Here is a 16,736-nt window from a genome sequence, read left to right as displayed (position 1 = left end):
ACTTCCCAAAGTTATCACTGTACGCCAATGTTCAAATTTAGTTTTTACTTTTGAATTTGTATTATAAAACAAAAAATGTTCTATGAAATAAAAAATAAATAAAAAAAAGATTGGAGCACTTTGTGAAAATCCTCATACATATATTTTTTGCTACTCCAGCCAATAGGAAGACCGTGAACTTTTATTCTCTTTGCGTGAGGGACAGACTGACGGGAATAGATGGCTTCTCCCACAGCTGGAATTGCGATCTAGCTAGGAAAAGACAGGTCAGGCTCATTGTTGTGGTTCCAATCTGTTGCATGGTCTTGTGGCTGAGGAAGCTAGCCAAAGCAGATCCCTGGGTACCTCCAGAGCAGAGCGAGCCTCTTTACCAGGGGCCTGTACTTCACCGAGAAGCCAAACATCTCCACCTCTCAGCTTGGATACTGAGAGGCCCCTATTAAATGACACGGGCGTCTTTGAAGCAGTAGTCCTACCCCTCTGAATAGCCGCAATTTCCATATGAGAATAAAAAAAAAAGTTATGACAGTCTGGAATTGTGTGCGTCACACCACTGCAACCCGAACTTCAATTCCCATGACCATTTGCGATTAGCCGTAAGCCAATGACGTGCCTTTTCCTGTGCAACCTAACATGGTAACGCTGGTTACGTACGCGACAGAATATCTGAAGAGCCAATTGGAACGGTGAAAATCTGACAGAAGGGAGAAACAGCCAATAAGGTGTGGGGTACTGAAGCAAAGTTCTCGCGGGGTGGCCGTTGAGGGGCGTGGCTTCTTGGAGGCGCTCCCGCGGTGGTTTGTGTGAGCGGGCGAGGCTGGAGCTGAGGGGAGCTGGCTGATGATGGTGTGTATATGTATGCACGAAGGGGATTGAAAGGTGTTGGGTGTTTAAGCCGGGGTAGGGGCGAGTGCGGACAGCAGGGTGTCACGAGGGCGGCAGGTACGGACGGTGTTTGTAGAGGCCATGTTGTGGGGAGCTGGACTGTGCATGGTGGCTGCTCGCACTATGTGCTGGTTATTTTAGGCGGTGGTGAGGTTCCCGTCGTGTGCCGGTCAGAGGCCTACAGTCCTGCCTGCGTAGTGGTTGTGTGCGGACAGACGTGCGTGTCGTTTTGCTACGTATTCTGTGCTTGTTCGACTTTACAGCGCCCCCCCCCCCCAAAATGACTTTTAACCCCTTGTTCTGTCAAGCCGTTATAAATAAAAAATGGCTGTATAGAATTGATAGCATGTGTGCCAGAACAATTCCCACAGTGGCTGTCGCCCAGCTTTTCTAGAGCCCCGCACTGGAGTACAGGGATACAGAACTGGGCAGGCTTGTCATCCAGAGGTGGGTGACTTCTAATGGTGGCCCTGCTGCTTGCCCAACTCTTTTAAAGGGATAGTCCCATCTTCTAAAGTGATGGCATATCACTTGGATATGCCATCACTTTATCATTGGTGAGGGTCTGAATTCTGTGAGCTCCACTGTTACTGGGAATGAAGGGGCCACAGGGCTGACTTAGTTGTACGGCCCCTTCATATTTAGGATCGATGGAGGTTGGACCCCCCCCCACCGATCATAAAGTGATGGCCTATCCTAGGGATGTGCCGTCCATTTAGGAGATTGGAATATCCCTTTAAACTGTAGCAGTCCTCAATGTTTATGGAGAATGCGGTTGCTGGGAATCAGTGAATGGGGGTCTCCGTCCCCTGGTAGCTGTGAGTACCACCTCTGGAGTGCTCATCTATCAGGCATTTATTTCATATCCCGGTGATGGTAATGCCCCTTTTAATTTAGCTACATGTTTACCCATAACCAATAATTATTGGCGCTCTGTAATTTAACCTCTTTCCTTATTTCCCTTAGGCGGACTTTTTAAAAGGCCTCCCAGTCTACAATGAGAGCAACTTTAGCAGATTTCATGCAGATTCTGTGTGTAAAGCCTCAGTAAGTAATGTGCCCAAGTACATGATAATGTTTTACTGGTTGTTTCTCCTGTGGAAGCGTGCGTGCTGTCCGTTTTATTTGGGTTATTGGTATAATGCATGTGCGCCCTTCGCTTCTACTCATTTAAGGCTAGGGCTCCATGCTGGCATAGCCTAATAAGTATGTGCCAATGGCAGACCTTGAGGGTACTTGTACCTCTAAGGGAGTTAAACAGCTGGTAATGGTTTCTATGATCCTTGCGGTTACGGTGGGAGCCCAGCTGCCAATCGCAGCTTTTGTACCCGCACGCTCACCAGGATGTACTATTATGCATGTCCTATTGTGGTCAGGAGACAGCCATTAGGAGGTAATAGTATGTCCAAATGCGGCAAGGAGTTTTCCAGCCACTAAAAATGTATGGCCTATCCTCAGGATAGGCCATCAATAGCTGATGGGTCTGGGTACGACTTTCAGGGCCCCCGCCGATCAGTTGTTTTCCGAAGGGGCCGCAGCGGTCCTACAACGCAGCTTTCCCTTCATTCCTTCTTGCTCACTGTGTTGACACACATTTAGTGGCGATTCACAGGTATTGCAGCCTTTTCTCCCATTCACTTCAATACCTGTGAATCGCCACTAAATGTGTCGATGACTCACAGTGAGCAAGAAGAAATGAAGGGGAAGCTGCGGCCGTACAGCATGCGAGCGTGCTCCATACATCACCCCCCCCCCCCCCCCCCTGCACTATGAAGTACCTGGCACTGTAATTACATTTCATGGTCTAGTATTGGCCTGGAATTAGTCTGTATAAGGGTACGGTCAAGCACGGCAGATTTGTTCCACACCTGATTGTATGTCCCCTGAGCAAACTCTGTGGAGCGTTGTGTATTCAACGCTAGATTCTAATTGGCTTTACTTACTTTTCTAAATTCATTATGTAGAGCATTTTGAAAGTTAGTCAACTTTTTATGTACAGTTCTGGGCAAAAGTTGTAGGCAGTTGTGGAGAAATGCTGAAAAGTAAGAATGCTTTCAAAAATAGAAGTGATAATAGTTTTCCTTTTATCAATGAACAGAATATTAAGTGAACAGAAGGGAAATCTAAACCAAATCAATTTGGTGTGACCACCCTTTGCCTTTTACCCCTTCCCGCAAAATGGCGTGCCAGGTACGTCATCGTGTGGGGGGTGGTGATGATACTCCATACCTAATGGGTTTCAGCTGTGTTTTACAGCTGACACCCGGGACTAACGGCCAGGAACAGCCATTGCGCTGTTCCTGGCTGTTTAAAGAGGCTCTGTCACCAGATTATAAGTGCCCTATCTCCTACATAATCTGATCGGCGCTGTAATGTAGATAACAACAGTGGTTTTTATTTTGAAAAACGATCATTTTTGACCAAGTTATGAACAATTTTAGATTTATGCAAATTAGTTTCTTAATAGACAACTGGGCGTGTTTTTACTTTTTACCAAGTGGGCGTTATACGGAGGAGTGTATGACGCTGACCAATCAGTGACCAATCAGCGTTATGCACTTCTCATTGCTCCAGCTCAGCTTCTTTCACTGCACAATCACACTAACAATGGGCTGGAACAATGAGAAGTGTATGACGCTGATTGGTCACTGATTGGTCAGCGTCATACACTTCTCTCCACAACGCCCAGTTGGTAAAAAGTAAAAACACGCCCAGTTGGGCATTAAGAAACTAATTAGCATAAATCGAAAATTGTTTTAAAAATAAAAACGACTGTTCTCTACATTACAGCGCAGATCACATTATGTAGGAGATAGGCCATTTATAATCTGGTGACAGCCTCTTTAACCCCTCAAAGGCTGCGGTCAATAGCAACCGCGGAATCTGAGGCTTTGAAAAGAGGGGGGCATCCCCCTCTGATGGCTTATCGCCGCCCCCTGCCGCGAGATCGGGGGGGGTTACTATGGTTGTCATCGCAGCACAGTGGCCTAATGAAGGCCCCCCAGCACTGCCTTCACACTGCCTCTGTTAAGCCCTGCATGTGGCACGGCTTAATGGAAGCCTGTAAAAATGACGATACTGCAATACATAAGTAATTTATGTATTGCAATCTAGCGATCGCTGGTTCAAGTCCCCTAGAGGAACTAATGAAATGAGGGGGGAAAAAAACATTAAATGGTCAAAAAAAAAAACACCTTTATCCCATTTTGCCCTCTAAAGTAATGTAAAAAATAAAGTAAATAAAATTGTTATCGCTGCGACCATAAAAGTCTGATCTATAATAGAGCGTTTTTTAACACGCACGTTGAATGCCGTAAACAATAAGACATTTAAAACGCCCAAATCGCTGTTTTTGGGGTCAACTTGGCTCCCAAGAAAATTTTCTAAACAGTGATCAAAAAATTGTATGTATCAAAAAATGGTACCGATAAAAAATGAGCCCTCCCACCGCTCAATCCACGGAAAAATAAGAACGTTATGGCTCTCAATGTGGTGAAACAGTACAATTTTTAAAGTAGTAAAATATAAAAAAAACTATTAATTTTGGTATCAAACGTAATCATATTGAGCCACAGAATAAAGTTAAGTTGTCGTTTCTACTGCACGGTAAAAGCTGTAAAAAGTAAACCCAAAAAACAATGGAGGAATCGCGTTTTTTTCCTGTTTCAGCCCGCAATTTTGTTTCCCTGTACTGTACATTACATGCTACTTTAACCCCTTCCCAACATTCAACGCATCCATACGTCATAGCTGGGTAGGGGAAGTATGAAGCATGCTCACTCGTTGAGCCTGCTCCGTACAATCCGGCTGTCTGCTGTATGTTACAGCCGAAACGTCACAGTAACGAGGGGGATCGCGCTAGTGTGCGATCCCGCTCGTTTAACCCATTAAATGCCACGGCATTTAAGTAGTTAGAAAGAAGGGGGCGACCCCCCTCTAGAAGCTCATCGTGCCCCCCCTGCAATGCATTCGCGGTGTGGAGATGGTTGCCATGGTAGCCTGGGGGCCATCTTTGTGCTCCTATTAAGACCTGGCAGGGCTTAATAGAAGCCTGTCAGAAAAACGATCTACTGCAATACATTAGTATTGCAGTATATAGTGCAAGCGATCCAACTGGTTCAAGTCCTCTAGGGGAATTAATAAATAAAGTAAAAATCAGTGAAATAAAGTGGTTTTTTTTTTTTTAGTTTCTTTTTATTTTTACAAGAAAACTAAATGTTCAAAAGAAAAACCTTTTCCCATTTTCCCCCTAAAGCATTGTAAAAAATAAATAAACTTGGAATTGCCGCATCCGTAAAAATCGGAACTATTACAATATATCGTTATTTAACCCGCACAGTGTACGCTGTAAAAAAAATTATTAAACCGCCAGAATCGCTATTTTTTTGGTCGCCTCACCCCCCCCCCCCCACAAAAAGTGGGATAGAAAGTGATCAAAACCTCGCATGTACCCCAAAATGGTAGCATTAAAAACTACAGCCTATCCTGCACACAATATGCCCTCATACCAATTAATCAACAGAAAAATAAGTTCTGGCTCTCAGAATTTGGCCACACAAAATAAATTTTATTTTTCCGTTTTTTTTCCTTGTAAAATATAGAAAAACTATATAAATTTGGTATCGCCGTAATCCTATTGACCCGCAGAATAAAATTACAACTCGTCTCGCAAAAATCAAGCCCTCCTAGGACTATATCGATGGAAAAATGAAAAAGTTATGGCTTTTGGAAGGTGGAGAGGAAAGAATGAAGAGTTGACAAATGGCTGTGGCGGGAAGGGATTAAATACCAATAGAAACTACAACTCATCCCACATAAAAACAAGCCCTCACACCACTCTATTGAAGGAAAAAGAAGAGTTATGGTTCTTGGAAGGCGGGGAGTGGAAAGTTAAAATAAAAAAAACTGCTTTGTCCTGAAGGGATTAAAACCGCGTCAATTCTTCTGGGTACACTTGCACACAGTTCTTGAAAGAACTCGGCAGGGAGATGTTCCAAACATCTTGGAGAACTAACCACAGATCTTCTGTGATTGTCACTTCCTCAAATCCTTCTGTCTCCATGTAATCCCAGATAGACTCGATGAGTAGGGCTCTGTGGGGGCCATATCATCACTTCCAGAGCTCCTTGTTCCCCTTTACGTTGAAGATAGTTCTTAATGACATTGTTTGGGGTTGTTGTCCTGCTGCAGAATAAATTTGGAGCCAATCAGACGTCTCCCTGATGGTATTGCATGATGGATAAGTATCTACCTGTATTTCTCAGCATTGAGGACACCATTAATCCTGACCAAATCCTCAATTCCATGTGCTGAAATACATCCCCAAACTTGCAAGGAACCTCCACCATGTTTCACTGTTGCCTGCAGACACTCGTTATTGTACTGCTCTCCAGCCCTTCGGCGAACAAACTGCCTTCTGTTACAGCCAAATATTTCACGTTTTTACTTATCAGTACAGAGCACCTGCTGCAATTTTTCTGCACCCCAGTTCCTATGTTTTCATGCATAGTTAAGTCGCTTGGGCTTGTTTCCATGTTGAAAATATGGCTTCTTGGAAGCAATTCTTCCATGTACACCACTTCTGGTCAGACTTCTCCGAACAGTAGATTGGGTCCCACTGGTTTCTCCTAGTTCTGAGCTGATGGCACTGCTAGACATCTTCTGATTTCGGAGGGAAGTAAGCATGATGTGTCTATGATCTGCTTCACTAAGTTTCCTTAGCTGACCACTGCGCCTATGGTCCTCAACGTTGCCCATTTCTTCGTGCTTTTTAAAAAGCGCTTGAACAGCACGTCTTGAATCCCCAGTCTGCTTTGATGTCTTTGCCTGGGAGAGACCTTGCTGATGCAGTATAACTACCTTGTCTTTGTTGCTGTGCTCATGGTGAACCTGTGACATGAAACGGTCTTCTACAACCTCACCTTTGTAGCATAGTTTGGCTGTTGCTAACCCAGGTTTAAGCCTCTTACACAGCTGTTTGATAGTTTATTGACTCTTTCAGCCTACATATGAAAATAATTAGCATTTTCGCCCCTTTGGTATAATTGGTTAATAATACACCTGACTATAATCCTGCAAAATACATGACTTTGTCCAAGTGTACCTAGAAGAATTGATGCTGTTATGAAGGCAAAAGGTGGTCACTCCAAATATTGATTTGATTTAGATTTATCTTCTATCATTCACTTTGCATTTTGTTAATTGATAAACTATTAACACTTCTATTTTTTTTAAAGCATTCTTACTTTGCAGCATATTTCCACAATGCCTAAAGCTTTTGCACAGTACTGTGGATTATATGTCAACTGTCACGTTTTAGAGGGGGTGTCTGAGAATAGAAACAAGCGTCTGTTATTTTTCCAGGAACAATGCCACTCGTGTCCATAGGCTGTCTGGTGTTGCAACTTGGCACTATTAGGGTAGGGACACCCAGGGCGGATATGCTGTGTAAAAGTACACAGCGTATTTGTCCTGGAAACTGCATGGGATTCATCCCAAAAAAAAGCTCTGAATTGCAGTGCGTTTTTTCGGGTAGAATGTCTGCTGCGGAAATACTGCAGGAAATAAAAAGTTTATACTTCCCACCTGGGCATCGTCATGGCGAGGCATCTTTCTGCTCGGAGCGCAGCCTGGCATTCTGGGATGCCGCTGCAGCCTTTGATTGGATGGAGCAGTCACATAGAATGAAACGTCATCCCAGGAGGTGAGGCTGCGCTCAGAATAAAGGATTGCATTGCTAGGACAATGGCTGGGGGTAAATATAAGCTTTTTTTAAACTAATTTTTAAATAAAGTTTATACTCCTTTATGCTTTTTTTTTTTTTTTTTTGCGGTGGAATAGCAGTGTTTCCGTCACAAGTTGCAACTTGTGGCTCTTTGTTGTGGATTTTACCTCTCCATTGAATCCAATGGGGAAGCCCACAACAGAAGAGCAGCGTTTGCGCAGCATGAACTGACATGCTGCGAAATAAAAAAAAAATGCACTGCAGGTCAATTTATGAAAGTTTTTTCCGCTGTGTGGATGAGACTTGTTGAAATCTCATCCAATCTGCTGCTCCTGCAATATACTGCGGGTTTTCTGCAATGAAATCCGTTGTGGAAAATCTGCAGTGTTTACTCTGTGTCCCTACATGTGGCAGATTTGTTGCAGCAAAATCTGCTGTTATGCGTGGATTTTTCTGCAATTTCACTGCAGAATTGACCACTTTTACTACAACAGAATGAGATTTGTTCAAATCTTATCCAAGGGGCTGGTACTGTAACCCGCAACATTTTTCCCCTGTGGCCCTGACTTAAAGAGGCTCTGTCACCAGATTTTGCAACCCCTATCTCGTATTGCAGCAGATCGGCGCTGCAATTTAGAGAAGAGTAACGTTTTTTTTTTTAAACGAGCATTTTTGGCCAAGTTATGAGCATTTTTATATTTATGCAATTGAGGCTTTCTAAAGTACAACTGGGCGTGTTTAAAGTAATGTCCAAGTGGGCGTGTATTGTGTATGTACATCGGGGCGTTTTTACTTCTTTTACTAGCTGGGCGTTGTGAATAGAAGTGTATGATGCTGACGAATCGGCATCATCCACTTCTCTTCACAACGCCCAGCTTCTGGCAGTGCACAGACACACAGCGTGTTCTCGAGAGATCACGCTGTGACGTCACTTCCCCAGGTCCTGCATCGTGTCGGACGAGCGAGGACACATCGGCACCAGAGGCTACAGTTGGTTCTGCAGCAGCATTTGCAGGTAAGTAGCTACATCGACTTACCTGCAAACGCTGATGCTGCTGCAGAATCAAATGTAGGCTCTGGTGCCGATGTGTCCTCGCTCGTCTGACACGGTGCAGGACCTGGGGCAGGAAGTGACGTCACAGCGTGATCTCTCGAACACGCTGTGTGTCTGTGCACTGCCAGAAGCTGGGCGTTGTGAAGTGGATGATGCCGATTCGTCAGCATCATACACTTCTATTCACAACGCCGAGCTAGTAAAACAAGTAACAACGCCCAGATGTACACACATAATACACGCCCACTTGGACATAACTTTAAACACGACCAGTTGTACTTTAGAAAGCCTCATTTGCATAAATATAAAAATGCTCGTTTAAAAAAAACGTTACTCTTATCTACATTGCAGCGCCGATCTGCTGCAATACGAGATAGGGGTTGCAAAATCTGTTGACAGAGCCTCTTTAAAGTGAAAGGGCTGAGCTGCAAAAATTGACGAGTGGTGCGGTTTCTGGAAAAATAGTAAACCCTCTTTTTCTAATCTCAAATTCCTTAAGGGTTAAAGATCAACCAGGAACAATAGTGTCCCAGTATATCAATGAATTCTTTTATCACCTTGCTCATTTTGAGCTGGGAAAATATTGTTTTTGACTATCTTTGCTTAGGGTACTTTTACATTGCCTGATGTGAGCCGTGTAGACTACCACCGACCAACGAGACGGGCAATAAAATGACACCAAACCCCTTTCAAGTTTGTGAAAATGTGCTTTTGTCTCTATTCCATAGCGGGAATGGCTATTTCCACAGTATAAGCTCTTAAACGTGATAAAACAATGGAATACATTCTGTGTGCAGCTACTTCGTGTACAAATGTCCATGTGTGTAGCTTGTAGGTGAGAAATTAGTGGCGTTTCCACTGCACGCCACACTACTGTTACCTTTTCCTTCAAGTATGTTAATATGAAGTATCCTTTCCTTTGCCTGTTTAATGAAATATTTGAGGAATTTTCTTGTAGAACAGACGGCCTTCAGTTTACCTACCTACAAGAGAGTACCCATCTGACCAAAGTAAGTAGGCTCAATTTTTTTTTCATTGTTAGTGGGTCCAGACGTGGCAAAACCTGCTTGTTACATTGCCTTGCAGAGTGTGACATCCGTGGTGAAAACTTGTAACATAGTGGGCATGCTGTAGGATTTTTATTCTGGAAAACCCCATCCACATGTATTGTAAATAAAATTTTTAGTTTAAATGCGTCTGTGCACTCTTGTCGTGTGATGGTTTTAATCTTATTTGTTTTGCTTTTTCACTTCAGTCATAGTAACAGAGAAAACGAATATACTTTTGCGTTATCTGCACCAGCAATGGGACAAGAAGGTGAGACTTTTTACCTTGTGTTTTTAGGTCGAGATCACGCTGTACTGTCATTACAGTGTGATCTCGAGAGATCACGCTTGCTGTGGTGCAAGTCCCACACAATCATTATGGAAGTGTCGGGATTGTGAATAGACATCGCGTCCTGGCTGGTAGCGATGACTATTATCTCTCAAGACACTTCAGTAATGTTAATGTGTGAGTAAGTGACAGATCGCAATGTCTGAGTACATGAATGGAGAGAAGTGTATGACGCTGATTGGTCAGCGTCATACACTTCTCTTTACAACGCCCACTTGGTCAAAAGCTAAATGCCCAGTTGGGCATTAAGAAAGTCATTAGCATAAATCTAAAATAGGCCATAACTTGGTCAAAATTGATCGTTTTTCTAAATGAAAACCACTGCTGTTATCTACATTACAGCGCAAATCACATTATGTAGGAGATAGGGCACTTATAATCTGGTGACAGAGCCTCTTTAAGCCCACAGTAGAGTTGAGATGGACTACTCGGTGTCCAAGGGCAACCTTACTCAACACTGACACACAGGCACCTTTTTATGCAGAATTTATTAAAATAGAAACGGTTTAATTTCCTAATTATGATAACTAGGGTTGTCATGATACCAGAATTTGGATACTTTGTGTAGTATTGCGATTTTCGAGACAAAAAAACGATACTTCGCCAATAATAATAAAAAACAAAATAAGTTCTTCCATTTTCTGGTGTGAGGTGCGTAGTGATGAATTTTGAATGTGCCTCACATTAATAGTAATTAACCCCATCATGTTTCTTACACATTTTCCCATTATGACTAAGGCACGTGGAGGTTAAATTCATCACACCTCGTGCCTCACATTAATAAGTGAAAGCCATTTTTATAATTTTTTTACAGCGTACACATCAGAAATGACACAAAAAATTTGTTGTGCAGGTTATTACGGCCGCGCCAATACCGAATGTGTATATTTTATGTATTGAGGCTTATTTTAATGTTTATTGTAAAAAATGTGTTTTTATTTAACCCGTTAGTGACCGCCCCATAGTGTTTTTACGACGGCCATTAACAGGCTTTATTCCGATGCAGTAGCCTTTTTACGGCGCTGCATCAGAATAAATAGAGCAGGGAGCTGTTAAATCTCCCTGCTCTCACCTACCTTCGGTAGCTGAGGGATGGGAGCAAGCCTGCTCAAACGGACGAGATCGATATCCGTATCGATCTCGCTCGTTTAACCCTTCAGGTGCGGCGCCCAATAGCGAGCGCCACATCTGAGTGGTTTTGGAGAGAGGAAGAGAGCTTCCTCTCACACCCCGACGGCACATTGTGTGTGTGATTGCATGGTGTCGGTGTCTTCTATGGCAGCCCGGGGTCCTAACAAAGGCCCCCAGGTCTGCCTCCGTTAATGCCTGCTAGGCCATGTAAGGGGGAAAAGTGGGTTACATTTTTCTAACTGCTTTATTAAAAAAAAAAAGTAGAAAAATTATTCATATTTGGTATTGCCGTGTCTGTAACGACCCCAACTATAAAGTTATTACATTATTTAACCCGCCCGGTTGAACGCCGTAAAAAAATAAATAAAAAAACAATGCAAAAATTGCTGTTTTCTGTGAATCCAGCCTTAAAAAAAAATCTGATAAGTTGCACCTACTCCAAGATGGTACCAATAAAAACAAGTCGTCCCGCAAAAAAAAAAGCCCTCATACGACTATCAGTGGAAAAATTAGTTATGGCTCTTCAAATATGGATACACAACCAAATAATTTTGTGAATTTTTTTTTTTTTTTTTTACGGTGTAAAAGGAGTAAAGCATACATCTATATAAATTTGGTATTGTTGCAATCGTAACAACCCCTTAGAATAAAGTTATTGTGTTTTAAACCACACGGTAAACGGTGTAAATTTAGGACGCCAAAAATTGTGGCAAAATTGCTGTTTTTTATTTTTTCTATTACCCCCCCCCCCCCCCCCCCCCGATCTAATTTATTGATTAACTCTTATGTACCCCAAAATGGTGCTATTAAAAAAACACAACTTGTCTCGCAAAAAACAAGACCTCTGGACCCTGGGCTTTCTGCCCATATATGGTATGTCACTTAATCGTGTCAAAGGGATTCCCTGTGGCGCGATCCAAGTGGCGTCCCCTTCTCATTTTCCCCTTGAATGATGTGGTCAGCTTTGATCGCAGCATTCAGGGGAATAGCAGCGGAGATGAGAGGTTTCTCTGATCTCCGCCGTTACAGCCATTGTCCCGCTCCTGACTAAGTGTGTGCGTGCGGTCAGCATGAGAGGTGATGCGGCCGGTGCTGCACTAATGAGCGCAGGCACGGAAGACAGAAAATGGGCATGTTTTGTAGTGTGCCCGCCATGTTGTGTCTACAGTGCCGCCGCTCATTAGTGCAGCGCTGGTTGCATCACCTCATACTGACCGCGCGTGAACTCTTGTCAGGACTCAGGAGCGGGGCAATGGCTGTATTACACATGTATCACACAGCCGCAGCCCCACTTTCATACATTCATGTGTTACAATACTGAGCTGTGCGGCCGCACGGCTTAGTATCGAAATACATGAAATAACGGTATCGAACAGTTTGAGGGTGCACGGTATCAAAACCGTATTGAAGTCTCAATGCATCATGCAAACCCTAGTGATAACATTTATATCATCCTTGGCATAGTTAATCTATGTGAATGCAGCCCATTTTTTTTAAGCCTGTAAAGGCTTTCCTCCAATGGGATCCATTACTATTTCGGAGTAGAATATATGCTCCTCACAGGAAAATACCAAAGTTAGGAATGCAGGCAAAGCCTCAGTTTACACTACGGTTCAGAGCCATGTCGGAGTTTGTAACTTTTGATGGCAAGAATAGCGTGGCATGCTGCTCTGTTCTTGCTGTAAAAACTATATGGACCCCATTAAATTCAAACAGAAGCCATAACACTAGTGTGAACGTAGGATTTATTAAACGTGTATGTTATTGCTTTGTGAGACACGTGTTGGGATGGATTGATATGGCTCACACTATCTTTGTGGCTTCAATTATTAGCTGGATCACAATGGATACATCGTGTAACACACAAGATTTTAGTCTTTGGCCAGAACACAGTGATATCTGGGTTTCAGCATTGGTCTTAATCCATGCCAACGTTTTTAAAAAGGACTTGAATTTATCTTAAAATGTGTCTCTGGAACATTCAAATATGCTGCAACATACTTGACTCTTTGTGCTTATCTGTCAAACCTGCATACCCAGCTGCGCCTGAGCAACAACTGGGGGATGCCTCACAATTTGAGAAGCACTCGTGTATCAGATGACGTTTATAATAGCTCCGTCAGGTTTCCATAATTTTTTTTTTCAGGAAAAAATAGCGCAGCAGCTTCAGCTATTCTTGCAATTAAAAAGAAACTGAAACCTGCTGGCCCAAACCCTTAGGGTAGTGTGAACATAGCCTAACCCCCAAAAAAGGGCTGGTATGCAGGTAATCCTTTCCTAGAAGTTCTGCTTTCCCATGATGGGATTGGATTCTGTTCTTCTTGTTTAACCCCTTCCTGTTGTAAACAACTTTCAGGTTTTCATTTTTGTTTTTTCCTCCCCACCTTACCAAGCCACAACTTTATTTATTTTTTATTTTTCCGTCGATATAGTATTCTGAGGGCTTGACTTTTGCGGGACGAGTTGTAGTTTTTCTTAGCACCATTTATTGTGCCATATAATGTACTAGGAAACGGGAAAAAAATTATTTTTTGGGGTAGAAAGTGGAAAAAAACAGCGGCGACTCCATTGTTTTTTGCGCCTCATTTTCGTTGTCCAATTAAAACAACACGTTAACTTTATTCTGCGGGTCAATACGATTACGGCGATACCAAATAAATATATATGTATATATGTGTGTATAATTAGTTTTTTCTATATTCTAAAAGTAAGAAATGTTGTTTTTTGTGTCGCCAAGTTCTGAGAGCCATACGTGTTTTTTTTTTTTCTCTGTTGATTTGAGTGGTATAAGGGCTTATTCTTTGCGGGATAAGCTGTCGTTTTTAATGATACCATTTTGGCGTACATGCGACGTGTTGATCACTTTTTATTCCCTTTTTTTTGTGGGCGATGAGGTGACCAAAAAATAGCGATGTTTACAATATTTAACTTTTTTTACGGCGTTCACCGTGCGGGTTAAATAATGATGAATTGTAATCGTTCAGACTTTTACGGATGTGGCAATAACAATTATGTTTATTTTTTTTATACAATGCTCTAGGGGGAAAATGGGGAAAAGGTTTTTTTTAACTTTTAATTTCATTTTTTACATTAAAAAAACAACTTTATTTTACAAATTTTTACTTTAATTATCCCGCTCGTTAGGGTATGTTCACACGACCTATTTTCAGACGTAATTCGGGCATTTTACGCCTCTAATTACGCCTGAAAAGGCTGCTCCATTATGCCTGCAAACATCTGGCCATTGCTTGCAATGGGTCTTACGATGTTCTGTTCAGACGAGGTGTCATTTTACGCGTCGCTGTCAAAAGATGGCGCGTAAAAAGACACCCGCGTCAAAGAAGTGCATGTCACTTCTTTGGATGTTTTTGGAGCCGTTTTTCATTGACTCCAATGAAAAAACAGCTCCAATTACGTCCGTAATGGATGCCGCAAAAAACGCGAGTGCTTGCAAAAACTTCTTAACTTCAGGTGCTGGTTTCGCCTGAAAACAGCTCCGTAATTTCAGACGTATTTTGCGTGTGAACATACCCCAAATGTGAAGTGTTGGCTGTAACATACAGCCGACACCCACATTGTGTGGAGCGGGTTCGCTCCGTGAGCCCGTTCATACTTCCCCCTATCCGGCTATGACGTATGGATACATCAAATGTCGGGGAGGGGTTAATATATGGCTGAGTGAATAAGTCCATAGTCAGCATTTAGACAGCTGTAATACAAAAGTCGTATGTTTAGGGCTTGTGAATGTGATTGGATTCCATCAGCAAAAAAGAAAGGAACCTTTCCTAAAGTGTCCCTGCCTTGTCTGAATGTGGCTTTAGATTGACACTGCTTAACACTCATGAATGTGGCTTTAGGTTTAGCAGTGTTTGCGCTGAGTAGCAACACTAAAGGAGTGTGTTCTAAGTTGTCCTGGAAGTTTGTGTTGGGAGCAGCTTCTGCTTAGGTAACCACCTTTAGGCCATGCTTTGTAATACGAATGTGACAACTTTTATTGCCTTCATCTGCAGAATGCTGCAAAGAAAAGAGACCAAGATCAGTTAGAAATTGGTGAGACATCTGCGCCCCCACGAAAGATTGCTCGGACCGACAGCCAGGAAATGAATGAAGACACATAAGCACCACTGAGAAACTTCTTTCCCGACCTTCCACCCCACTCCTCCAATTTGTTTCGTCCTTCACAGCACAGGATTACCTTGCAGTGTGGGTGGAGGTATCACAGCCTCCCTCATGGATACAACATGTTTCTCACCTGATCTCATAGGAGCCAAATTTGTATTTATTTCTTGAAGATTTTATTTATACTGTGCTGAAACGCATCTGGGAACAGATGGATGTGAAAGATTTCAAACCCCCGCCTGCCCTTTCCTTTTTTAACTTTTTTTTTCCCCCCCCTTTTGTTTCCCCCATGCTCCCTACACGGTTTTAAATGAATTTGCCCAGGTTATGCCGGACTCTGCTTTAGGCTGTGCTGCTGGAATTTCTGTGACCCAGTGCAGCAAATGTTCTGATGGCTGCCACAATGGCTGGAGTGGATAAGGTTTTAAATGCAATGAAAACTGCCTCCGCCACAGTGGACTTCTTATTCCATGAAATCCATTTAGTTTGCATGTGTTTTTTTTGTTTTGTTTTTTTTGTGCATCCCAAGTGTCTGACAGTACCTCCACTCCCTGACAGCCACAAACTTATCCATACAATATTGGGTTGTTCTTTTTATGAGCTTCTTTTAGTTGCACCACCCAATGAAGCACTGCGCCAGTGACTGGTGTGCCATAATATTCTGTTTTAGAGGTATCTGCATGACTAACATACTTTTGTGAGGCATTGGACTTGTGTAACTGTTTTACCTCCCAGCACTACATCCAGAAAGAGCCTTCGTGTTTTGTACACTATCACTAACCAACAAAAAATGAAATGTCATCTAGACTGTTAAGCAATCATAACACGAATGGTCACCAGTTCAGTTACCTGGGAATTTGCCACTGCGTTGTCTACACCCCAACAGGAACCCTTAATTAAACCAGCGATAATCAACGTCATCTCCGCTGATCTGTTGTGGGTTTTTTGTGTATATTTTATGCTGTTCAGCTGCTCTTTCCGAGAGATCATAAAACTGTTGTGTTCCGTGTCAGTAACCTGATGCGGCGATCCACAATGTTGTGTGTGCAAGTTCTGAAGCCCTTAACTCGGTGGCCTATAAAGCTCAACTAGTGCTTCCTGATTAGAAATGTTGCCTAGAAAATTCTGTTGCACAGTAGCTAACCCAGTTATGTCCTGTGGTAAGGAATAATCCTGTGGCCTTTCAATAAAGTCTCTGAAGCAGATATTGGCAGTATTTTCAGTCCGTGGGTATAAAGCCTGGATGTGTTTAATGTGGCGACATCAACATGCTGGATGACATCGAAAGCCTTTTGTCATGGTAAGACTCAAGCTGCCCAACTAATCTCTAAAAGTGGGAATACATGTATCTGTCGAGATGGCTGTAGCCTGCTGATGCAGACAATGGCGCTTGGCAGCAGTCCCTGTTCACTTTTCTACACTGATACT

At 42.7% G+C, this 16,736-nt stretch overlaps 1 protein-coding gene across 1 annotated transcript; it reads left to right on the top strand.

The window, feature by feature from the left end:
• The first annotated feature begins 739 nt into the window (after positions 1 to 739).
• On the top strand, positions 740 to 16,513 carry DDA1 (DET1 and DDB1 associated 1). The gene is made up of 5 exons (XM_075825515.1): positions 740 to 846; positions 1,852 to 1,932; positions 9,622 to 9,673; positions 9,919 to 9,980; positions 15,200 to 16,513. The coding sequence occupies exons 1-5, from the start codon at positions 841 to 843 to the stop codon at positions 15,305 to 15,307; spliced, it is 309 nt and encodes a 102-aa protein (XP_075681630.1). The 5' UTR covers positions 740 to 840; the 3' UTR covers positions 15,308 to 16,513.
• Positions 16,514 to 16,736: the final 223 nt, after the last annotated feature.

Source organism: Rhinoderma darwinii, chromosome 1, assembly GCF_050947455.1.
Source record: "Rhinoderma darwinii isolate aRhiDar2 chromosome 1, aRhiDar2.hap1, whole genome shotgun sequence".
Classification (NCBI taxonomy): domain Eukaryota; kingdom Metazoa; phylum Chordata; class Amphibia; order Anura; family Rhinodermatidae; genus Rhinoderma; species Rhinoderma darwinii.
Note: the sequence above shows the minus strand (reverse complement) of the source record. Positions and strands in the feature narration are given on the sequence as shown.